Source organism: Salminus brasiliensis, chromosome 15, assembly GCF_030463535.1.
Source record: "Salminus brasiliensis chromosome 15, fSalBra1.hap2, whole genome shotgun sequence".
Taxonomy (NCBI): domain Eukaryota; kingdom Metazoa; phylum Chordata; class Actinopteri; order Characiformes; family Bryconidae; genus Salminus; species Salminus brasiliensis.
This window is the reverse complement of record NC_132892.1, coordinates 34,011,226-34,034,722: the sequence shown is the minus strand read 5'-3', so window position 1 is coordinate 34,034,722 and position 23,497 is coordinate 34,011,226. Positions and strand designations below refer to the sequence as shown.

General features: G+C 39.9%; 2 protein-coding genes across 2 annotated transcripts; both read left to right on the top strand.

Annotated features, from left to right (window-relative positions):
• Positions 1-6,440: 6,440 nt before the first annotated feature.
• On the top strand, positions 6,441-21,533 carry LOC140535580 (uncharacterized). Its single transcript, XM_072656975.1, has 8 exons — positions 6,441-6,480; positions 7,516-7,827; positions 8,664-8,987; positions 12,472-12,564; positions 14,166-14,212; positions 14,342-14,747; positions 20,748-21,056; positions 21,139-21,533. The coding sequence occupies exons 1-8, from the start codon at positions 6,441-6,443 to the stop codon at positions 21,483-21,485; spliced, it is 1,878 nt and encodes a 625-aa protein (XP_072513076.1). The 3' UTR covers positions 21,486-21,533.
• On the top strand, positions 21,529-23,345 carry LOC140535709 (uncharacterized). Its single transcript, XM_072657161.1, has 3 exons — positions 21,529-21,677; positions 22,233-22,267; positions 22,407-23,345. The coding sequence occupies exons 1-3, from the start codon at positions 21,533-21,535 to the stop codon at positions 22,881-22,883; spliced, it is 657 nt and encodes a 218-aa protein (XP_072513262.1). The 5' UTR covers positions 21,529-21,532; the 3' UTR covers positions 22,884-23,345.
• Positions 23,346-23,497: the final 152 nt, after the last annotated feature.

Below are 23,497 nucleotides of genomic sequence, written 5' to 3'. Positions count from 1 at the left end.
TGTCAAGTAAAAGTGCACCTTTTCAAAATTGATGCTGGACAGGGATCAGTCATGGACTAAACATAATTTTCAAGGAAATTGTCCTTTGAGCCCACTGTGTTCTTAACTATATTATTTACATTTATTTGTTTTACTATTATAAAAGTCTAACCTCATGTTTAATGCAAGGGGTTATGACATCAGAATACATTGCCCAGTTCCTTCCATCCTAAACAACCTCAGAACAGAGGATGCTGTGAGCTTTTTCATGAAAAACCACAGCTTCTTCAACAACAGACATAAAAGGGGTTGGGCAGCATAAGGCAACAGCTGTAATGATGCAAATGATGGAAGTAGCTGTGAGGTTAGTGTTTCTGATCAGTTCACACAAAGAAGAATCAACTAAACCACAGAGCACTGGGAGTACAGAGCAGAGGCCATGGGGTTATTTAATTACTACATTTCAGAAATGTTGTAGTTATGATATGATGGCTTCTTTCATTTGAGCACAAAACTCTAAATACACCACTTCTTACCTTGCCTCTTTCATTTGACTGCCTCTATATTTCCCCAGATAAGCAGCTGGTTAAGTGTCATGAGTTGAGTAATATCCACAGTAGCAGAGCTATAGAGTAATTGTGTCTCTCAGGTTTTGCAGCATTTACAAAAGTAGAGTTTTTTTACCAGCTCAGGACCTGGTAGGCCAATCAGAGTGTACTTACTTTTTAGTCCACATACCAGAACCTAGACTCCAGTTCCAACCAAGCAGAGTCCATGTACCTGTGTAGTGCAGAGAGGAAAGCCTGTAAGGACAGGCCTTAATGTGTAATGAAAGGATGTGATTAATGTGAGTGTGGGTGCTTTTGTGTACTGTGGGAGAACTGCTGCTCCCAGCTGAGTTTGAACCAGCAACCCTGGCAATAGAGGTCCGGTGGCTCCGACTAGCTCAGACAGTTTGTTATAAAACACCTAAAGGAAGTCAGATACATGCCAGGGGAGCTGGTGGATAAAGGAACTGAGGATCAATACTTCCCTCACTTAAACCTTAGCCTACTGTTAGTTTGGCTTACTGACTCTTTTCACCATTGACCTGCTTGAGTCTTAAGCTGTGAAATGTTCAGCTCTTTTTCTCTCACAACTCTCTTTAAAGTCCTTTTTTAACCCTTTTTCTTTTTTCAAGATTTCTTTCTTTCACTTCAGTGTACCATACCGGTCACCCCTATACAAAGGTGTCAGAGAGATTAGCCGTTTGTCACAGCTTTAAATGATGTGAACACCAGGTGTGTCTGATTGCAACTGATTACCCCTAGGACCGTTGGGGAGTTCCCTTGGGTAACAGTACCAGTATTCAGGGAGGCTGCAACTGAAGGTGACTCTGTTAACTTGAAGGAGTATACAGCATCAGTCACTGGCTACATCAGCAAGTGTATTGATGATGTCACTGTCTCCAAGACCATCACCACACGCCCAAACCAGAAGCCGTGGATGACTGATGAGGTGCTTGCGCTACTTAGGACCCACGACTCTGCCTTCAGAGTAGGTGACAAGGCAGCCCTGAGAAAAGCAAGAGCCAAATTGTCACAAGCCATCCGAGAGGCAAAGCACACACATGCCCAGATAATCCACAGCCACTTCAAGGACCCAGGTGACACGCGGCACATGTGGCTGGGCATCCAGGCAATCACAAACTACAAGACAATGCCACCATCCTGTGACAGTGATGCCTTCCTCCCTGATACCCTGAATGACTTCTATGCATGGTTTGACTCAATGACTACCATCCCATTTCTCTAACGCCCATCATCATGAAGTGCTTCAAAAGGCTAGTCATGAGGAACATCAAGACCCAACTGCCCTCTTCATTGGACCCCCTGCAGTTTGCATATCGCCTCAACTGCTCCACGGACGATGCCATCACCACCACCCTTCATCTCTCCCTTACCCACCTGGAGAAGAAGGATGCCTACGTCAGAATGCTGTTCATAGACTTCAGTTCAGCATTCAACACCATCATCCCACAGAATCTAACCAGGAAGTTAAGCTTGCTGGGCCTCAACAGCCCCCTCTGCAACTGGATCCTGGACTTCCTGATGGGGAGGCCCCAGTTAGTGTGGTTTGGGGACAGCATCTCCAGCACCATCGCAATGAACACTGGGGCACCCCAGGGCAGTGTACTGAGTCCTCTGCTGTTCACCCTGCTGACTCATGACTGTGCTGAAACACAGTTCTAGCAGCATCATAAAGTTCGCCGATGATACAACTGTGCTGGGTCTCATCAGCAAAGGCGATGAGTCAGCATACAGAGAGGAGGTGCAGCAGCTGACAGACTGGTGTACAGTCAACAACCTTCACTTGAATGTAGACAAGACCGAGGAAATGATTGTTGACTTCAGGAAAACAAGACACGACCACTCTCCGCTCAGCATCAACGGCTCCTCTGTAGAGATCCACCAAGATCCTCCTTGGTGTCCACTTAGCAGAGAACCTCACCTGGTCCCTGAACACCAGCTCTACAGCCAAGAAAGCCCAGCAGCATCTCTACTTCCTCTGGAAGCTGAGATTGGCCCGTCTCCCTCCACCCATCCTCACCCTCTTCTATAGGGGGACCATAGAGAGCATCCTGAGCAGCTGCATCACTGCCTGGTTTGGGACCTGCACAGCCTCTGACCGCAAGACCCTCCAACGTATTGTGAGGACAGCTGAGAGGATCATCGGAGTCTCTCTCCCCTCCGTCATAGACATTTACACTGCCCGCTGCATCCGCAAAGCAACCAGCATTGTGGATGACTTCACCCAGAAACAGACTGTTCTCCCTCCTGCCATCAGGAAGAAGGTACCGCAGCATCCGGTCCAATGCGACCAGACTCTGCAATAGCTTCTTCCCCCAAGCCATCAGACTTCTCAACTCCAGAGACTGAACTGATGGTTTTTCTGTTCCAGGCCCCTATTGCACACTGCATAATTTGCACACTACCCACACTAATGCACACTAATTTATTTATTATTCTTTTTTTATTGTCTGTCCGCACTTGTTTGTTTGTGTTGCACTTGTGTCTTGTATGCACTGTCTATGTTGCACCATGGTCCTGGAGGAACGTTGTTTCATTTCACTGTGTACTCTGTATGTAGTTGAAATGACAATAAAAACCCACTTGACTTGATTTGACTTGACGTGAATTTTCAGTTCAATACAGTTGAGTAGCTTTATAAACTATTCAGAACTGTAGGATCTCCAGGAGTCTGTATAGCAGTGTTAATGAGCTCCACTAAAATCAGGTGTGTCTCTGATCAGAATCAGTAAGAGGGCAGAGCTGGGAGGGTCTTGGCAGTGGCAAGGTGAGAACCCAAATGTCATTACAGGGCACATGTTCCAGTGCAGTAGCCGAGCAGGACAGGAGAGGGAGCCATTGTGACACTGTGTGTCCTCTTGAAGCCTCCTTGTATATCTGCATTGAAAGGAGTGTGGTTTAACCTGAATAATCTAAAATATAGATTTAATGAAGGTTAGAGTGGAGATTCATGATTTATTTGTTTTTATTTGTTTTTGTCTTATTTAACTTAATTAGTGACAGTTTCTATAAATGAATTTTATGAATTCATTTATTATGAAATGAATTTGACTAAATTAAATGATTTGACATTTTTTTGAATCAGTTTATAATTACAGTATAACATTATACAGTTTTTGTGACGTCTCTGTAAGGGTGTGATTGGCAGTGTGTTTGTAGACTCTAAGTAAAGGCAGGCACGTTTCAAACACTGAGGTCTTTCAATGTAGAAGTAAATTTAATCCAGAATAAAAACAGGGCAAATATAATTGTTGAATAAGACAAACGTTTTTAAACAGAACTGCAGAGTCTACGAAAAAAGTCCCTACGTGTTAAAAAGAGGGCTGTCTGAAAGCCTTTCATCCATAGAAAGAGGAACCAAACAAGCCAGTGATATCTATGTTAAGTATGTGACACATTATGATGACAATAATTAAAACCAAACTGAGAAGAATGGAAGCAAACAAATAGAGGATTGAAGTGTATCTTAATGATTCACCTTCAGTGTTGATCTCAGGTGAAATATTGAACTTTACACACTTGTTAATTTTTTATGGTCACAGTGTTCATTTAGATGCATCTGTAGTATGTTACTCTGTTCCAAATGGTACATCTGCACTCCTGTAGGATGTCACATTTCCTAATATCCTAATCAGCTTTTACTGCAGCTCACCAATCCAGACTCACCTGTAGCATCATATCCAAAGTTCGGTGAGGTCTAATTAGACTGTAGTTGATTGATAACGTCTGTCTGACTAAATCACAGAAAAACTGGTGATCAGATGTGATTAAAATACACTTTTAGATTTAGATAAAAATAAGACCATTTAGATTGTCATTAGGCTGCTTTATGTTAGTATTTCCAGAGAAGCAACTTACCTTCAAATTAAAGCATTTCAGTTGTTGTTTGATGTGTGATTTTTGATAAATGTAAAAAACACAAGGCTGTTTACCACCCTGTTATTTTACCTCAGAATGAAACACACTAATCCTCTTATTGTGCAATTGGAAACATTTAAATAAATCAAATATGAGATTACCCCACATCATCCCAAATATATAGTGCTAATGTGCTAATTCTACTTTACAGTGTCATATTGTGTACATTTCCCTTAATCAGAAACCAGAAAACAGAGGATGCAATGATCTGTTTCAGCAGAACAGATTTCAGTAGAAGAACCTCCAGATGACCACAGATATGAGAGAGAGAGAGAGAGAGGGAGAGAGAGAGAGATGGAGAGATAGCAGCATTAAGCAATTTCAGTGGTGCATGAGATACTATCTGGTATGATGTAAGTGGTGGGAGGAGAATTAAGGTTAAACTCTCTGACAGAACCCACTTCTTAGAAAGAGGAACCAACCAAACCAGAAAAAACTGGAGGCAGAGATGGAGTGACCTCACTCTCAGGAGAAGAAGAGCAAACACTTGAAGCTCATCTGAGCGTCTGTAAGGCTGAAGATCCCCCTCATCACCACCTTCTTCCAGATCTCAGGTCAGATATTTCACCTCAAAGTAATCTACATGACTTTATTACAGCTGATCTTCTCCAAGTTTTAGTGCATGTATAAAGAAGTGAATCTTGCTGCTGTTATTGTGATGCAGAGATGATTGAGAGATGTGTGAGGAGCTCTAATGGGTTAGTACATCTGGCTTTGTTGGAGTGGGCTGTGGTGGTGTGTACTTTGTATGACTGATGGTCAGACACACATAGACTACAAGAGGAAGGGTTGTGTTGTGGTGTTTGTTTTTGTGCTGAATATGAACAGTGAAACAGATCGTCAGTCAGTGTGAAGGCTGTGAAGTTCTCACCTCAAGTTTAGAGGATAGTCTTGATAGTCATTGGTGAAGCAGAGCCATTCAGTCTTGTTGGGCTCAAAGTACAATTACGGTTGCAGAATTCCGGTTGGAGATTTGTGGGTTTTCTGCCACAGACTTTACTTTTAGCTCTCAATGGCATGAAATCTTTTTATTTGGAGGAAACATCAGTCATAAAACATGCCCCCCACCATGGAAATGGAAATGAATATCCCAAACTCTACACAGTCATCTAACAGAGTATAACTGTACCCCCTAGACCAAAGTCCCTGGCTTGTTTGGGCTGGCAAACCATGAGCACACTAAGGAATGTTTAAGTGCCCAAATGTTCATATCAACTATTTTAGTAAGGAAATGAAAACTGCTTTTTAAAATCTGAATTGTATGTGATGCATCTGCACCAAATAGTGAAGTATAATGAGAAAAATATATATAAAACAAAATTATAAATTATTTAAAAAAGTGCATGTGCATATGCATATCTTTATGTATGCCCCCCCCCCTCCCCTTTATTACGAAGCCTCTAAAAAGTTTTGGTGTAAACAAGAAAACAACAAACCTGCCAAGAGAGGGGACGCCCACCAAAACTCTCCGGGCAAGGAAGGCATTAATCCAAGAGGCAGCACAAAGACGAAAGGTAAACCTGATGGAGCTGCAGAGTTCCCAAGCAGAGACTGGAGTATCTGTTCATACTAGTACAATAAGCAATGCACTCCACAGAGGTGGGTTTTATAGAAGAGGGGCCAGAAAAAGCCTTTACTTAAAGACAAAAATAGGAAGGCTCATTTTGAGCGAATGCATGCAGGAAAGGTCTCTGGTCAGATGAGACCAAAACTGCTACTTTTTGGCAACTAAGGAAAATGGTATGTCTGGCGCAAAACCAACACATCTCATCACCCTATCATCTACCATTCCTCCAGTGAAACATGGTGGTCGCAGCATCCTGTGGTGGGCATTCTTTTAAGTTTACAGGTGTGTCTGTGCGTGTATGTCACTGTGTGTGTGTGTGTGTGTGTGTGTGCAAGAGAGCGAAGAGAACTTGGAGGATAGTGGACTGGAGTTTTCCAAAAGTCACTGAGGTTGATGTTTAGACCAGGATGAAGATCATCTTCCTCTTCACCCTCCACCTGATCTCAGGTCAGATTTACTACTTTAAATAAAAATAATCTGTAATAGCCTAAAAGCTGTTGCTTTAGCACTAAGTAGCTTGTTTTAATGTATTATGTATGGATCTTAGTGCCATGTATGGAAACCATCACAGAGATTATCAGTAAATTTGATAATTTGACGATCAGTCATTTGCAAACACTTTTGTAACTGTAATGAATTAATATTTTGCTGATAGTGAATCATAGTTTCTGTAGTCATACTACAGGAATTAACACTTATAAAAGGATAAAAGATAAAAGGATAAAGGTGCACGTATTCGTCACTGTACAGTGTGGACTGTACAGCGAAATGTGTCCTCCGCATTTAACCCATCTGGTAGTGAACACACACTCACACACACACACACGTGTTAGGGGCAGTGAGTACACACACACACCCAGAGCGGTGGGCAGCCAACTCCAGCGCCCGGGGAGCAGAGAGGGTAAAGGGCCTTGCTCAAGGGCCCAACAGTGGCAGCTTGCCGAGCCCGGGAATCGAACCCACAACCCTGTTATCGATATCCCGGCGCTCTAACCGCTGAGCCACCACTGCCCCTCATATGATTTAAGCAGCGTTACAAAGTTCTGCTCTTAAAGTCCCATATTGCAATAGGTCTATATATAAGTTCTATAATTAAATAATATACACTTTATAACACTGATAACAGCAGTTTTATCAGCTTGTGTTATCTATTCTTAGTTATTTTAAACCATGTTTTTATAACTGGATACCAGATAAAGTATATGAGGCATAGCTGTTCAAAAGAAAACAATGATATTGATGTTGAAAACTCATTATTTATTGAAAGTAATGTTCTATAAATTAATGTGTGCATCCGTAAATAGAATTACACATCTCAATTTGACATGATCAATCATTTGGACACTTTTGTAACTGTGATGAATTCATATTTTGTTGACAGTGAATCACAGTTTAAGATTCTTTAATAAATGTTATTATAAAGTTTTGCTATGTTTGTGTTGAGATCAGAGAGATGAGTGAAGTGTTGAATGTCATTGGCAGGTCCTGTGGGCTGCTTTGATGTGATTGGCTTTCCAGGAGGAGAAGTTAAAATAACCTGCCAATACCAGAACTCTGCAGGAGCACAGAAGAATTTTTGTAAACTGAGAACACCGCAAGAGTGTGGAAATTCAATACTTACTCCATTTGGACAGTTTAACACAGGGGTTAATAGAGGCAGATTTTCTCTGGTGGATAACCCTGTGGGAGCCCTCACAGCAACCATCAGACACCTGAGTTCATGGGATTCTGGATTATATCGATGTGCAGAAGCTGGAGACTGGAGTTATGATGTGAACCTGGTGGTGAAAAAAGGTGACAATTTCTTTTAAACTAGTTTAATTTCATACAACAAAATCATTCATATTCATAATTAATTCATTTTAACATTACAGTTCAGTTTACTATAATTACCATTTTGTAACACACTGGAGTCTGTAAAAATTCAAAGAGGCATTATTAATGGAGGGCAAAACCAGATAATGTAGTTGGAATCCAGGTGTGGGTCAAAGCCAGCAGAAAACACAACCAAAACATCAGAGTGAAAACATAAACCAAAAGGGAAACCAGAAAAAGGAGAAACCAGAAAAAAAAAACATAAACAAGGCAGAAGAACAAAGCAGAAACCGGAGTCAGAAACTAGAAAAAGGGTCAAAACCGGAAGTGAGCAAACACAGGAAGACCGCTTAGTATGTTGCTGGGAAACAGTGGCAATACTTCCCAAAGCATAGACTACACAGATTGGCTTCTGAAGGCAGGCGTAAGATAACACAGATGAAACAAATTAGAATTCTAAAGAATTCTGGGAATAACAAAGGGGATAATGTCCTGTAATTGGTTGAATCCGGATCCATGTGCTCAACATTCTGGGAGCTGCAGTGTTGAGTAGGTGCTAGTAAATTGACTGAGTGAGAGAAGCTCGTCCGTTAAACTACATAGTCAGTATCAGGCATGACAGTTATTAAATACTGTAGTAGAGATGTCCTGAATATTAATAAGTGAAAAGATGAGCTCTGTAATTGGTGGAGAGGAGCTTATTTTAATATCACACATCATGTGTGACTCCTCAGTTATGGAGCTGCTGAGATGTTTGTATGATGTCTGCAAAAAACAATTTACAGATAAACTGATCAGCTTTATATGATTGACAGATTCCTGTTGTTTAAGGTCAAAGACTGTGACTGGTTATCTGGGAGAGACCGTCACCATCAACTGTTTCTATCCAGGGGAGCTTCAGAATAAAACCAAGTTTCTCTACAAACAATATGGTCAATTATATAGAGAAGTGATCCGTTCCTCAGACTCTCAGAAAGACAGATTCTCCATCTCTGATGACAAAAGCTCTAAAGTGGTCAGTGTGAGAATCAGTGATGTGAGAGAAGAGGATGGAGGAGTTTATTCCTGTGCAGTGAGTGCTGGAGGAGAGCCAGTCAGTTATTACACCCGCTACACAGAGATCCAGCTGCAGGTTTCTGGTGAGAAACATGACTTTATTACCTTTGTTTATTTCATTACAGAGAGTGTGATCATTGAACAGCTCATAACAGGAAAACTCCTATTCAGTACAACATGATCTCACGTTCTGGGTCAGTTTCTCATTAGCTTAATTTCCATTCACCATCGAGTTAAGGTTCTGGTATTCCAGATACTTGTATGTTATTATGAACTAAGAAGTGTAGAGATCTGTGATTGGATCAGTTTATGAGGAATCTTTAAATTTCAGGGATTTTGTCTTACATCAGCAAAGATCAGCCATGTGCTGTCAGGCCCTAGTTAACATGTTCTCCCCAGGGCGATCCCAGGACTCTGGCTCTAAACCCAAATAAGGAGGCCGGCTTCCCTCGTTAACCCAATTCAGAACACCTAAGACCGGGGCTTCTTAAAACGCGTCTTTGTTCGCACACTTTGCAGTGAATTATCTCTGTTGCAATCTCTGTACCACTTCCGTGGTCTGCTTAAAGGGAAAGTATACTAATCTTGCCGTTGCCTGTTTGGTTGTCCTTGTTAAGTCTGTTGTCCCTGTCTGCCCTGGTAATCTAGGTCTGTTTTGTTTCATCCCTACTTTTTGCCTCCCTGTTTTACCGAAGCCCAGTTGTCATGTTATATGTTTGCTTTCTAGTTCTGTACATTAGATTGCTGTACCCCTAGTTTTGTTTTGCTTTGTTGTTTCTGTTTTCGTTGCCCTATCTTATTTATTTTGGGGGACAGCCATCACCATTTGGAAAATAAAAACACACAGTAGGATATTTAACTTGGAATTGAAATTATTTTACTAATATATTTTTGTTTTTGTTAACACAACCAAGATACATCTAATCAAATAACTCAATAAACTCAAATTGCATAAATCAATGAAAAACAGGCAGGCAATTGTGTTCACTTTTTCATAACGAAACAAGGCTTTGTACTCACATACTTCATGACTCATTAGTACAAAATGTGTAGGCTATATGTAATGCATGGATGCTCTGTATGATTTTTTTGCCTTCCGTCGAGCCAGTAGCCACATAATGTTTTCAGCTATGCTATAACTTTAAGTATTGTGGGTAATTTTGCACCAAATGTCAGGGATTGCACAAACACTGCCATTACCCAACTGTCTGCAGACTTTCTCACAAGAACTCAAATAAATGCCCATTAATATCAAAACACTCTTGTGGGGAATTAATGACAGGGAGGGAAATTATTATATTTTTAAATTTGAGGAATGAAGAAAAAATTTGGGCTCCAGCAAAAAAGGGCACTTTTCTCATCCAGAGCAAAAGAGCAGGTGCTTGAACACCTCAAGGGGTCTGTTTGTGCACGTTCCTGGCAAAGATCATCTCAGTTCAGTACACAAATGTATTGGATGTAATCACTGATATCTGACAGTATTCATTAACATTGTATATTGTCTGTGTTTACATATTTATCAACATGTTATCACCTCTGAACACTACAATTATCACAATAATTGAATATGACCTTGATCAAGACAAAAACACAATGACAATACATACATTAGTCACAGATCAGCCTGATTAGTCACAATTTAGAGATATGTTATTTTCATGATGCAGAACAACTGAATGTTATGTTTTTTTATTTATTTGTGGCAACTAAAATCTTTAGAAATGTTTGACCATTTTATACTTTCTACTTTAGCTTTCAGTGGTCATTAACATGCTTTTTGTTTTCACTGTTTTCATATCTGCTGATATATGAACACTGATTAACACTTGTGTACTCTATCATCATGAACACCAAAATATAGAGGAAACCACAATAAACATAATAAGTAAATAAGTAAATACAGCTCTTCTACTGTTCTTCTACTGTTAGTTTCAATGTAAATGTTTGTGTGCTTCATTTGTATGAACAAAAGAAATGAGTGGTAGGAGAATATGAATAAGAAGTAGAAGATGATAAACCAGAAGAAGAACAAGAAGTACAAGATGAGTAAGAAGACAAAGTAGAAGAAGATTCAGATGAACAAAAAGAGCAAGAAATAAAAGAAGATGAACAAGGGAGCCGTTAAGAGCACCAAGTTCCTTGGTGTCCACCTAGCGGAGAACCTCACTTGGTCCCTGAACACCAGCTCTACAGCCAAGAAAGCCCAACAGCGTCTCTACTTCCTCCGGAAGCTGAGAAAGGCCCGTCTCCCTCCACCCATCCTCACCCTCTTCTATAGGGGAACCATAGAGAGCATCCCAAGCAGCTGCATCACTGCCTGGTTTGGGACCTGCACAGCCTCTGACCGCAAGTCCCTCCAACGCATTGTGAGGACAGCTGAGAAGATCATCGGAGTCTCTCTCCCCTCCGTCATGGACATTTACACCACCCGCTGCATCCGCAAAGCAACCAGCATTGTGGATGACTCCACCCACCCTTCACACAGTCTGTTCTCCCTCCTGCCATCAGGAAGAAGGTACCGCAGCATCCGGTCCAACACGACCAGACTCTGCAACAGCTTCTTCCCCCAAGCCATCAGACTCCTCAACACAACTCAACTCCTGAACTGATATCTTACACTCTCCCTCTCTCTCTCTCTCTCTCTCTCTCTCTCTCCCTCTCTCTCTCTTTCCAACCATTTATCCCAGATAACATGGGAAGCATTTTTTGCACAAGCATTTGCACTGATAACTTTACTACCTCACTGGACTCTATTTATCGCACATTGCACAACTTGCACACTACAGTCATTATTTATTATCCTCTGTCTGTACTGTGTTGTCTGTCCGCACTTGTTTGTTTGTGTTGCACTTGTGTCTTGTATGCACTGTCTATGTTGCACCATGGTCCGGGAGGAACGTTGTTTCGTTTCACTGTGTACTCTGTATGTAGTTGAAATGACAATAAACCCACTTGACTTGACTTGACTTGACTTGAAAAAGATGGAGTAGAAGAAGAATAAGATGAAGTAGAACAAATAGAAGATTAACAAGCAGTAGAAACAAGAAAAACAAGAAGTAGAAGATCAACAAGAAGAACAAAAAGTAGAAAATGAAGATAAACAAGACAAAACACATAATTGTTGTGTATCCTGTTCTGTGTTTCCTCATTACGTGTAAATAATATACATCATTTCCATTTATGTACTACTGGGATTCTAAAAACCTGATCTATAGAACTGGACCTGAAGAGCCACAATCATTACCAGTGCATGGAGACATTGAATCTGTCACTGTCGCCATTGCAACACAGAACTCTCCTTAGGGTGTTGACCAGCTTTGCCCATCATCAGTGAAACTGACAGAGGTGGCATTGGGGCAGGGCTCTACTATCTTGGTAGCCATTGACAATGTGTTGGCAGTTTGGCTTTTATGTCAAAAGATGTTTATATTACTTGAAACTGGAGGTCTTCAGGGTTCCTGAACATTGAAGTTGACTGAAAGATTGGAACATTCTTTTAACTGTAGATCTGAAGCTGACTGTTTTGGTTGTGATAAAGCACCAGTTTTTTCTGTCTCTCAATTCCAGGTTCCTTCGTCATTATCATTGTGAGTGTCTGTGCGGTTTTGCTGCTGATTGGAGGATTGACACTGATCTTTTACAGATGCATCAAAAAACAAGGTTCTTTTCACATATATACACACATATTCAGGAAAAATATGGTAGAAAGTTGATGCACCTACTGACAGAAGGTTGAACAAGCATTTCAGTTCCTTTTACCTAATAAGAAATAAGAATGTATGAAGGAAAAGACTTCACAGGAGAATAGATAGTTTATCCTATCTAGCACCTGAATTCTGTTTACTGCAGTCCAATCATCTTGTATTCTTACTGATTCACCATAGATGATTAGATCTACAGTATGGATTCCTGTATGAAAGGATACATACATATGTGGACACAATTGTTGGTACCCCTCGGTTATTGAAAGGAAAACCCAATGTGACAATGGTCAAAGAAATAACTTGAATCTGACAAAAGTAATAATAAATAAAAATGCTATAAAAATTAACAAATGAAAGTCAGACATTGCTTTTCAACCATATTTCAACAGAATTATTAAAAAAATAAACTCCTGAAACAGGCCTGGACAGAAACGATGGTACCCATAAATTAATATTTTGTTGCACAACCTTTTGAGGCAATCACTGCAATCAAACGATTCCTGTAACTGTCTGTGAGACTTCTGCACCTCTCAGCAGGTATTTTGGCCCACTCCTCATGAGCCAACTGCTCCAGTTGTCTCAGGTGTGAAGGGTGCCTTTTCCAGACGGCATGTTTCAGCTCCTTCCAAAGATGCTCAATAGGATTTAGGTCAGGGCTTATAGAAGGCCACTTCAGAATAGTCCAATGTTTTCCTCTTAGCAATTCTTGGGTGTTTTAGCTGTGTGTTTTAGGTCATTATCCTGTTGCAAGACCCATGACCTGCAACTGAGACCAAGCTTTCTGACACTGGGCAGCACATTTTTTCTCTAGAATCCCTTGATAGTCTTGAGATTTCATTGTATCCTGCACAAATTCAAGACACCCTGTGCCAGATGCAGCAAAGCTGCCCCAGAACATAACAGAGCCTCCTCCATGTTTCACAGTAGGGACAGTGTTCTTTTCTTGATATGCTTCATTTTTCCATCTGTAAACATAGAGTTGATGTGCCTTGGCAAAAAGTTCAATTTTTGTCTCATCTTGGACAAGTCATGGACCATGTCAGACCACTAGCTTCTCAAATCTGCACGGAGCTCCCCTGGAACTACATGTGTAGAGTTACAATGAAGAGAACATGCTTTTATAGCTAATACACATGTGTAATCTGTCTAACAGTTAATACACTAGCAGTAGTTATGCTATTAGTAGGTTGTTCATATGTAATTAAACAGTTATTAGCATTAACATTCAGCATGGGCCTTCATTTATTTTACATACTTTCAGCATTAAATCCAACAATGTAGCAACTACAAGGAAAGACATGTTAGTTGGCCACACTGGGAAGTAACTTACAGGGCAGAGATTTCTTTGGTTTGGTGGACTGGAATTATGTGTTCTCCATTTATTTAAAAGGCCATTCCAAGATGGCATTTTTGATCATAATTGGTTGAGTGAATATAGTTCCAGTCACTGATCCACATATTAGATTCCTTGTTATGAGGTTTTGGACATTTGGACAATAATTTTAATTCTAATATTTTTATCTACCTTTGTCTAATGCCACATATTGTGTTGCACAGGTTTCACCTCTTCATCAAACAGGAGAGATGTAGGAAGCAATTCAGAAGTGAGTATTTATTGATGTTTGACAACAGAGGATAATGTATCCATCCACAGTTGAACTGTTTAGTTTAATTATCTTCCAGCTGGATGAGGTTTTATGTGTTTCTTCCAACATATCTCTCTCTCCCCTCAGATTATGCCAGACTATGAAGAGATTAAAGACACCAGGCGTCATTTAGACACTGAGGCAACTCACCTTTATGCTACTGTTCAACAACCCCCAGCCTACTCGGATCCCCTAAAGTCTGTGTATTCCACTGCACAGTTACCCACAACCCCCACTGATACCCTAAAGTCTGTTTATGCCACTGCACAGTTACCCACAACCCCCACTGATCCCCTAAAATCTGTGTATGCCACTGCACAGTTACCCACAACCCCCACTGATACCCTAAAGTCTGTTTATGCCACTGCACAGTTACCCACAACCCCCACTGATCCCCTAAAATCGGTGTATGCCACTGCACAGTTACCCACAATCCCATCTGATTGTTTGGATACAGTGCAAGCTACTCCAGTACCTTATGATCTTCCTAATGGTATTAATGCAAGCTCACCAGTAACCCCATCTGATCCTTCCAGCACAATGCATGTTACCACACAGGTACCCATAATCCCCTCTGAATCCTATTGAATGTCAATGAGCTAAAAGGTTGCCATCAGTATTTACTGGCAGTACAAGTGGATTAATCTCTGTGCACTGCGAAAAAGTGAAAGAGTGAAATCCTCTAAAATGTGGTCTAAATACAATATATAGACAAAAGTATTGGGACACCTGCTCATTCATTGTGTCTTCTGAAATCAAGTGTATTAAGAGTTTAAGAATTTTTCCTGCTTTTGTTGGAGTGACCTTCTCAACTGTCCAGAGAAGAAGACTTTTAGATATTTAAGAAGCATTGCTTTAATTGCATTCAGCGACAAGAGCATTAGTGAGGTCAGGATGTTGGATTATGATCACCACCCAACCTCATCATCCCCAACTCATCCCAAAAGTTTCATTCCAGAGAACACAATTGTTCCACTGCTCTACAAATCAATGCTGGGGGGCATGGACTAGACAATTTGTGTGTGCATTTTCACACCTATGTGAGCAATGGAGGCAGCTTAAAGTGACTAAATGTATTGCATTTATTAGAAGGGGTCTCCACAAATATTTGAACATGTGTATCTATTATAAGACGTATTCATGTATATCAACTTATTTTTATTGTTATTATTGTTGTTGTTGTTGTTGTTGTTGTTTTTTGTGACTAAACACATCTACTAGCTAATATCATCAAGTATATTATTTAGACTTTCTGTTCTGCTGAACTCACACAGATTGATGCATTTTTCTTTATTAATGCTTCCTAAGACTGAAAATGTTCCTAAGCTTGCTTGTGACACTGATGAATCAGCACCTCCCAGTTCCAGGCCAGTGCCTTAATGGTGTCTACACCTCCCAATAATATGTTCTTACTGATGATTGTTGATGATCTTGTAATCTGCAGAAATGTTCCTGTTCAGATCTGCTCTGAGCTTCTTGAGCTTTCCCATTGTACTGTGTGTCAGTTAATTCAAAGAGTGCTGTCAGTCAAACCCTTTTTTGTAGGGACTCAGAGAAGCTACCAGTTGTGTTTGAATGATTTGATTAAAAGCATTTAAAATGTGTATGAGCAACCAGGCCTTAGGACAAGACACCTAGGGCTGCCCAGCCTGGAATATGAGTAGGGTGACAGTTTAATGGAATCTGGACCTTTTAGATTTACGAGGGAAATATAAAAAAAATATAAAAAATTGAATACATCTCAGCAGACACCTGCTAAACCAAGGACATGCACAACTGTGGCTGGCCAGATTTTGAGGATGTCAGCATATTTTTAAAAATGCAGTCATAGCAGTTTCAGATCTAAGCAAAACTATGATGAGAAGTAGGTCACCTAAAAGTAAATTTTTGATTGGATATATGCTGAACTAAATCAACCACAATGACAACAAAAAATGTGCGTAGGGGTAGTCTTAGTCCAGAATTCTAGATAAGGGCTCTATATAAACCATATACAGAATCAGACTTATTCAGACTGCCTTTAGGAACACTGACTATCTCAGGCTAATGCATTAGACTAGATTTAGATAGATAGATAGATAGATAGATAGATAGATAGATAGATATTAATTATCTAAACAAGGGAAGTCAAAGTTCTGGATAAGGGCTACCCCTATGCATCTTTTTTGTTGTGATAACTGCCTTAGTCTTTAAACCTTCTTTGGAAACTTTGTTTGAATAAAGTTTTAAACCTGCATTTCATCGACATCTGAGCTGTAGTGATTTTTATGCATAATTTTCAGACTTTTTTATGTTAAAATATTCCACAATACTCCATCATGATCACTAGCAGGAAATTAAAAGGTCTAGATCTTGACAAGTTAGAATATATTTTGAAACTTTCAGCACCACTGAATTAATAATGTAAGTGGATGTATGTATGTTTTTGACCATTTGTATATATTTTAACAGTATGTATTTTTTTTATTGTGTTGATTTTTAGAAAATCACAAAAAACTCTAAATTCTTGTCTTTCTTTTCTTTTAATCAAAAATGAATATTAGCAATTTTATGTCCATCTTCAGTGCACAGAATTTAACCAAGGAAAGAAATAAATTGTAAATACCACAATACACATCTTTCTTAGCATTCAGTCATGAATCCAATATCTTTGTTAATGCTGCCCTCTTGTGGCAGAAATGTAGCTTTAGAATTACTAAGTAGATAGAGATACTCTTAAATTAACTCTCACCAAATCAGTTAAAAGCTTTACAGTGGACCTCACAAACAGAAAAACAGAATATTGTTGGCAAGATGAGATACATTAAAAATATCTTGTGCCTGCTTTATAGCAATGTTTGGAATGTTAAGGAGTGGTCCACAGTGAAACACTATATGTCTGAAGGTTTGTGGACACCCCTTCTATTGAACGCATTCAGCTACTTTAAGCTGCACCTATTGCTGAGACAGATGTGCAAATGCACACACACACAGCTTGTCTAGACCACATGGAGAACTACTGCCAATAGAACAGGACTCTAGGGCAGATAAACATGAACCTATTAGCACCATGCTGCCTAATGCCAGGTGTGGGCTAGAGGGGTATAAAGCCCCCCAGCATTGAGGAGCTGTGGAGCAGTGGAAGAACTGTGTTCTGTGGAATGATGGTGTTGGAGCTCCATCCAGTACTTTTGGGATGAGCTGGGTGGTGATCATCCAATATCCTGGCCTCAGTAAGGTTCTAAGATTTGAATGCAATTAAATCCCCATGGCAATGCTCCTCCAAAATCTAGAAGAAAGTCTTCATCCCTGGACAGTAGATGGACTGAAAGACAAGATTGTATGCTGAACAGGTCTGAAGGTTCTCTGGTCACACTAGAATTTAGGAAGTCACATCAGGTACCCTTGTTTCCTATTGAGAGAAGTAAAAAGGTAAATATCAGCGATCTGCATTGATGCTCTATTTGTCGAGATCTTTGTTTTGTTCACTGGCATTGTTTTTTTTCACCATTTGATGACCACAAAACACTACAGTGGGAGGAGCTAAATGAGGTTGAGTTGAGCTACTTCTATGCAGGAAACCAAAGAGGCACCAAAGAGACACTTATAACTCTCACTTTAAGGTCAATGAAAGCAAAATTAGAGTGAATCTGGGTTTATCTGAAGGTCACTGGTGCTGACATTTCATTTAGGATGAAGATCCTTCTCATTTTCACCCTCTACCTCATCTCCGGTAAGTGACTCTACTTACTCATAACTACCAAATTTAACATTGAGTTTTGATTGCACAGCAATTCACTATGGAGGGAGAGTCAATTGGTAATTATCTAAACCAACTTGATTTAAAGAGTACAGATCAGAATTTGAGGTCCGTGATGGGATAGTTTACTGGTTTAGAGCAAAGACCAGTAAAGAGCACATTTGCATCATTTCCTGACAATGGGTGTAAAGGTAGCCCCTGATGCATGCACTCTCTTTCTCCGTTGTTTGTTTCAGAGAAACAGGAAATTACCAGCACTTGTGGTCAATCAGCCTTTATTCAAGACCACATAGCATCTCACCCTCTTAAACAAACATGCAAGTCTACTGTTTACAGGACTGAGCACCTCTGTGGACTTGAAGACTAGCACTGGGAATGGGCTGGGAATATATCTCCAATGTGTTCCTTGCCTTCCTGAGCTGACTGCTCAATGTATTTGGTGTATGGTCATTAGTTCATGCTGAGAATTGAGGAAACCCTGATGGAGCTAGTCTGGGGGACACCCTGATAGCAACATTGATGTGGCCCACCTAACACTTGGAATGACCTCTCATCTAGTTTGATAACTAGATCTAGTTTTTAAAACTTCTAGCAGCCACATCTGGCCAATAGATAACTAGGAGATGCCAGATGTGGCCTCAGTTTGGGCCCAGTCAACATTGCTATCAGGGACAGGGTGCATCACAGCGCCATATATTGCCATGGTGAATCCTGGCTGGAGTGCAGACAAAGCTTCTCGTCAATGTGGCTCTGCTTTTCTAAACCACAAAAACATGTTTGCCTGTTGTCCAACTTAAACAATTTCAGTAGAAGAGCACTCTGATAAAAGCACTCCACATAAGGTGGAGGCATTGTGGTCCACCTGGTCCTCCAGAAGCAGTGTTGGGAAGCAGGAGACCAGTAAGAACAGAAAGCCTTCAGTTTATGCTGGGTGATTATACCGGAGTCAACCCCCTGCCCTGCACTGTTTAAGATTTACCCTGGTCCCAACTCACCTGGCCCAGCTATCAGCTAATTAGTAAGCCCTTCCTGAGTTGGGATTAGTGTGTTACTACAGGAAAACAAATACACAGGGCAGAGTGTGGGCAGGGTTGGGAACCAATGCCTTGGCAATGGTCAGTTTTTTCAGTGACGGTAAACACCAGAAAAGGCAACACACTTCTGAAGTGCTTCATGCCCACCAAACTCAGGTCTTATGGATGCAGAGCTGGGGAGTGGGTAGTGTTAATATTGTTCCTAATGGATATGGATAATGTATAAAGGATTTATGGATGTGGATAATGTATAAAAAGATATACACATTTGGACAATGTACACAAGCATAAATTGATTATGGCTAATGTATTAATCGTTTAATAGGATATGGATAATGTATAAAAAGATATATATGGATAATGTATAAAGGGATATACATATATGATTAATGTATAAAGAGATGTATATGAATATAGATAATGTATAAAAGAACATGGATAATGTATAAAAGGATATGGATATAATGTATAAAGAGAAATATATGGATATGGGTAATGTATAAAGGGATATACGGATATGACTAATGTATAAAGAGATGTCTATGGGTATGGATAATGTATAAAAGGATATGGATAATGTATAAAAGAATATACAAATATAAATAATAATGTAAAAATTATATTGATAATGTGTAAAGAGATACATATGGATATGGATAATGTATAAAAGGATATGGATAATGTATAAAGTGTAGCAACCATAAGGAAGGGTGTAATGCAAAGTAAATACCAAATACTACATACTAAATACTGCAGTTTAAGTAATTGTTACTTTAGTTTTTCTTTTTGGAGTTTTTGCCACTGCAGTGTTTACCTTTTATCTGTGTAGTGTAATCTCACCCTGTGGTTGTGGTAAATCCATATGTAGGATTTTTGAGTTGTAAAGTTTCAATTTTCAAGGTTTCTGCATGACAATAATGATTATTTAATGGTCAGTTAGCACTAACACTGCTTCCTCCAATTGAGTCTATATTTCATGGAACTTGTATACATTATAATATATGTATTCAAATCTCAAATCAGGTCTCAAATAGTTCTTACATTAACCTTACATTAACAGTTCTGCTTATTCTGGCCTATTTACTACAACATTAAACCAACCTAATGGTGCTTAAAAGTAGTTAAAATTTCTTTGGTTACTTTGATTTCTAAAGGTTAGACTATTAATGTAGTTTTTTAAACAGGTAATTGAAATCTGATTCAATGACTGGATTTATTATTTTTCACATAGTACAATATACACAGAGTATATAAACAAATATAATTTGTATGATTGACAGACATTTCAGGCAGGAAGAGACAGGATATTGTAGGTGGTCATCTAGGCAAGAACGTCAGCATCACATGTGTCTATCCAGAGCGTTTTAAGATGGATAAGAAGTCCTTCAACAAATTGGACGAGAGCCTTTCTCTCGAGGCAAGCTATAGCACCGGGTCACTGATCATGGATGAGAGATTAAGCATATTTGATGATACAGAGGCTAACACCTACAGTATGCACATCAGCAACATGAGAGATGGTGATGTTGGAATCTATTTTTGTGTCATGATGACTAAACACTCCTCTTTGACGATCAAAGAGATCCACCTCCGTGTCGCAAGTGAGTGACATACACTTTCCTAACTTTAGGACAGTTCTCTATTTCTATTGCACGGTCTTTATTATACATTCCAGAGAGGTAAGAGGAGTGACCTTCTGTGTTTTGACTTTTTCCTACAGACAAAGTTGGGTCTATCAGAGTGGTGGGCTTCTCAGGAGGCCAAACAATTCTGAAGTTCAAATACCCTCTGGAAGAACCCAAGCCCATGTTCATCTGTAAGGAATCAGAGGAGGGTTGCTCTGAGAGGACTTATCTTAAGGTTCAAAATGCATGGCAGCAAAACGGGGAAATTTCTTTGTACGATGATACCAGTAAAGGGTTTCTAATGGTGTTCGTCAGAAATGTGCTCGAAGAGACCTATAGGTGTGGAACGGACGTATTACAGTTTACTGAGCAGTACATAGAAGTGAAAATGGAAGTGATGGAAGGTACAGTAAGAAACATTTTTATGTAAATGAACTGTTCCAAGAAAGTCTTTATTTACATTGTCTATGTATTCACACCTTTCAGATCCTTGTTGTGGAAAGGTGGTCTCACAGACTGGTTATCTTGGTAAAACTGTTAACATCACCTGTCATTATCCACCAACATACCGATCTAATCCAAAACACTTCTGCAAGGAGGACGAGGATCACATCTGCCAAGGCATCAGTGCTACAGGGAAGTATTCTTTATCTGACCACAGTCAAGTAGGATTGCTCAAAGTGTCCATCAACAATCTGACCAGCACCGATGCAGGAGTTTACTGGTGTGGAGTTGAGACCACTGAAGGGAGTATTAGTTACACTTCCCAGACATTGAGAATACGACTCAGTGTAAACTGTGAGCAAATATCATCATTCTATTTATTAAAATGATAAGTAATGTCAAAGTACCTGGAGATACTCCAAGAATCTTTGACCTAATGTCAGGCTCAGACATGGTATGTTCAGTTTTGGCAGATTCATCTTTAGCTGTGGGAGTCTACACTGCTGTGGGCGTGTCTGCTGCATTGCTGGTTTTTACATTCCTGCTGGTCATTTGCTTTACAAAAAAGAAATCTGCACCAGGTAGAACATGTTTTACTAGATAGAACTGTTTCATTTGCATGGTGAATTTAGAATATTTAAATATTTAATACATGAAAGCACCAGGATGTTGAATGATCACTACGTCACCTCATTCCTTAACTCCCCAAGTCATCCTAAAAGTACTGGATGGAGCTCCACTATCCATCATTCCAGAGAACCCAGTTCTTCCACTGCTCCACAGCTCCTCAATGCTGGGGGGCTTTACACCTCTCTAGCCTACGCCTGGCATTAGGCAGCATGGAGCCAATAGGGTCATGATGTTGATCTGCTCCAGAGAGTCTTATTCTATTGGCAGTACTTCTCCACAGGGACTAGACAAGCTGTGTGTGTGCATTTGCACATCTGTGTCAGCAATTAGTTCAACTTAAAGTAGCTGAATGTGTTCATTAGATGGGATGTAGAGAAATATTTGGACATATAGTGTATTTTAAACTATGCAAACTATGCATATTTTGTTTCTGTAATCGTCTCTTCATTATTATAGACTCCCTGAAGTCTTAATCATATGTTCTGTGTGATTTCTCCTGTCTGCAGGATCTTCCTTTCCCGGAACACAAACAAATAAAACAGTGAGTAAAGAAGCTCAGATGCAAATTGACTCCTTACTGTGTATTTAATTATCATGGATCCAAGAATATTATGGATGCATTTTTTTTATAATCTATCAATATTATAATATTTTATGAGCATTTTGTGTTGCGATTTCAGACAGATGGTGATTATGAAAATGATCCACCCAGAAACCGAATCAACATCAGTATGGGTCCAACACACCAGTATCTAAACCCCAACACCAAGCCATCAGACTCAGTCTACCAGAGCCTAAACCCAGACACCAACCAATCAGAATCAGTCTACCAGAGCCTAATACCCAACACCAACCAATCAGATTCAGTCTACCAGAGCCTAAACCCTGGCACCAACCAATCATATTCAGTCTACCAGAGCCTAAGCCCTGGCCCCAACCAATCAGACTCAGTCTACCAGAGCTTAAAACCCAACACCAACCGATCAGACTCAGTGTACCAGAGGATAAACCCAGACACCAACCAATCAGACTCAGTCTACCAGAGCCTAAACCCAGACACTAACCAATTAGATTCAGTCTACCAGAGCCTAAACCCCAACACCAACCAATTAGATTCAGTCTGCCAGGGTCTAAACCCCTACAAACAGTTAGACTGAGTCTAACAGAGTTTAAACCCCAACACCAAGCAATCAGATTCAGTCTACCAGAGCCTAAGCCCTGGCCCCAACCAATCAGACTCAGTCTACCAGAGCTTAAAACTCAACACCAACCAATCAGATTCAGTCTGCCAGGGTCTAAACCCCTACAAACAGTTAGAATGAGTCTACCAGAGTTTAAACCTCAACACCAACCAATCAGATTTAGTCTACTGGGGTCTAAACCCCAACACTAACCAATCAAATTCAGTGTATCAGAGCCTAAATCCCAACATCAAGCAATCTGATTCAGTATTGTGATTTTATGTTTTTTTTATTTTGTTATGATGAAGAATGATGACGGTGGTGATGATGATGATGATGATGATATTGACGCCTAATTTTCTTACACACAGTTATTCTGTAGCCTGTAAATGAGTAATGTTCATGACTTTCTGCTTTTTGATGATGACATTTTTTATCTGATCATCTACAGTAGTGTTATACATATTCTTATAATGAGCTCAACATCAGCATCCTGTGTGGTGGGAAACTGTATATAGAGTTTTGTTGTGATTGCTTATATTAATATTTAGAGCTAAAACTGCCAGTTAACCATCAGATGTGACCATGTT

Excerpts from the sequence above, each read along its gene's own strand:
- LOC140535580 (XM_072656975.1), top strand. The coding sequence starts at position 6,441 with ATGAAGATCATCTTCCTCTTCACCCTCCACCTGATCTCAG. Across the intron at positions 8,988-12,471 it reads GATCCAGCTGCAGGTTTCTG|GTTCCTTCGTCATTATCATT; the intron begins GTGAGAAACATG and ends TCTCAATTCCAG. Across the intron at positions 14,748-20,747 it reads ACCTTATGATCTTCCTAATG|ACAAAGTTGGGTCTATCAGA; the intron begins GTATTAATGCAA and ends TTTTTCCTACAG.
- LOC140535709 (XM_072657161.1), top strand. The coding sequence starts at position 21,533 with ATGTCAGGCTCAGACATGGTATGTTCAGTTTTGGCAGATTCATCTTTA. Across the intron at positions 21,678-22,232 it reads AAAAAAGAAATCTGCACCAG|GATCTTCCTTTCCCGGAACA; the intron begins GTAGAACATGTT and ends TCCTGTCTGCAG. Across the intron at positions 22,268-22,406 it reads GAACACAAACAAATAAAACA|ACAGATGGTGATTATGAAAA; the intron begins GTGAGTAAAGAA and ends TTGCGATTTCAG.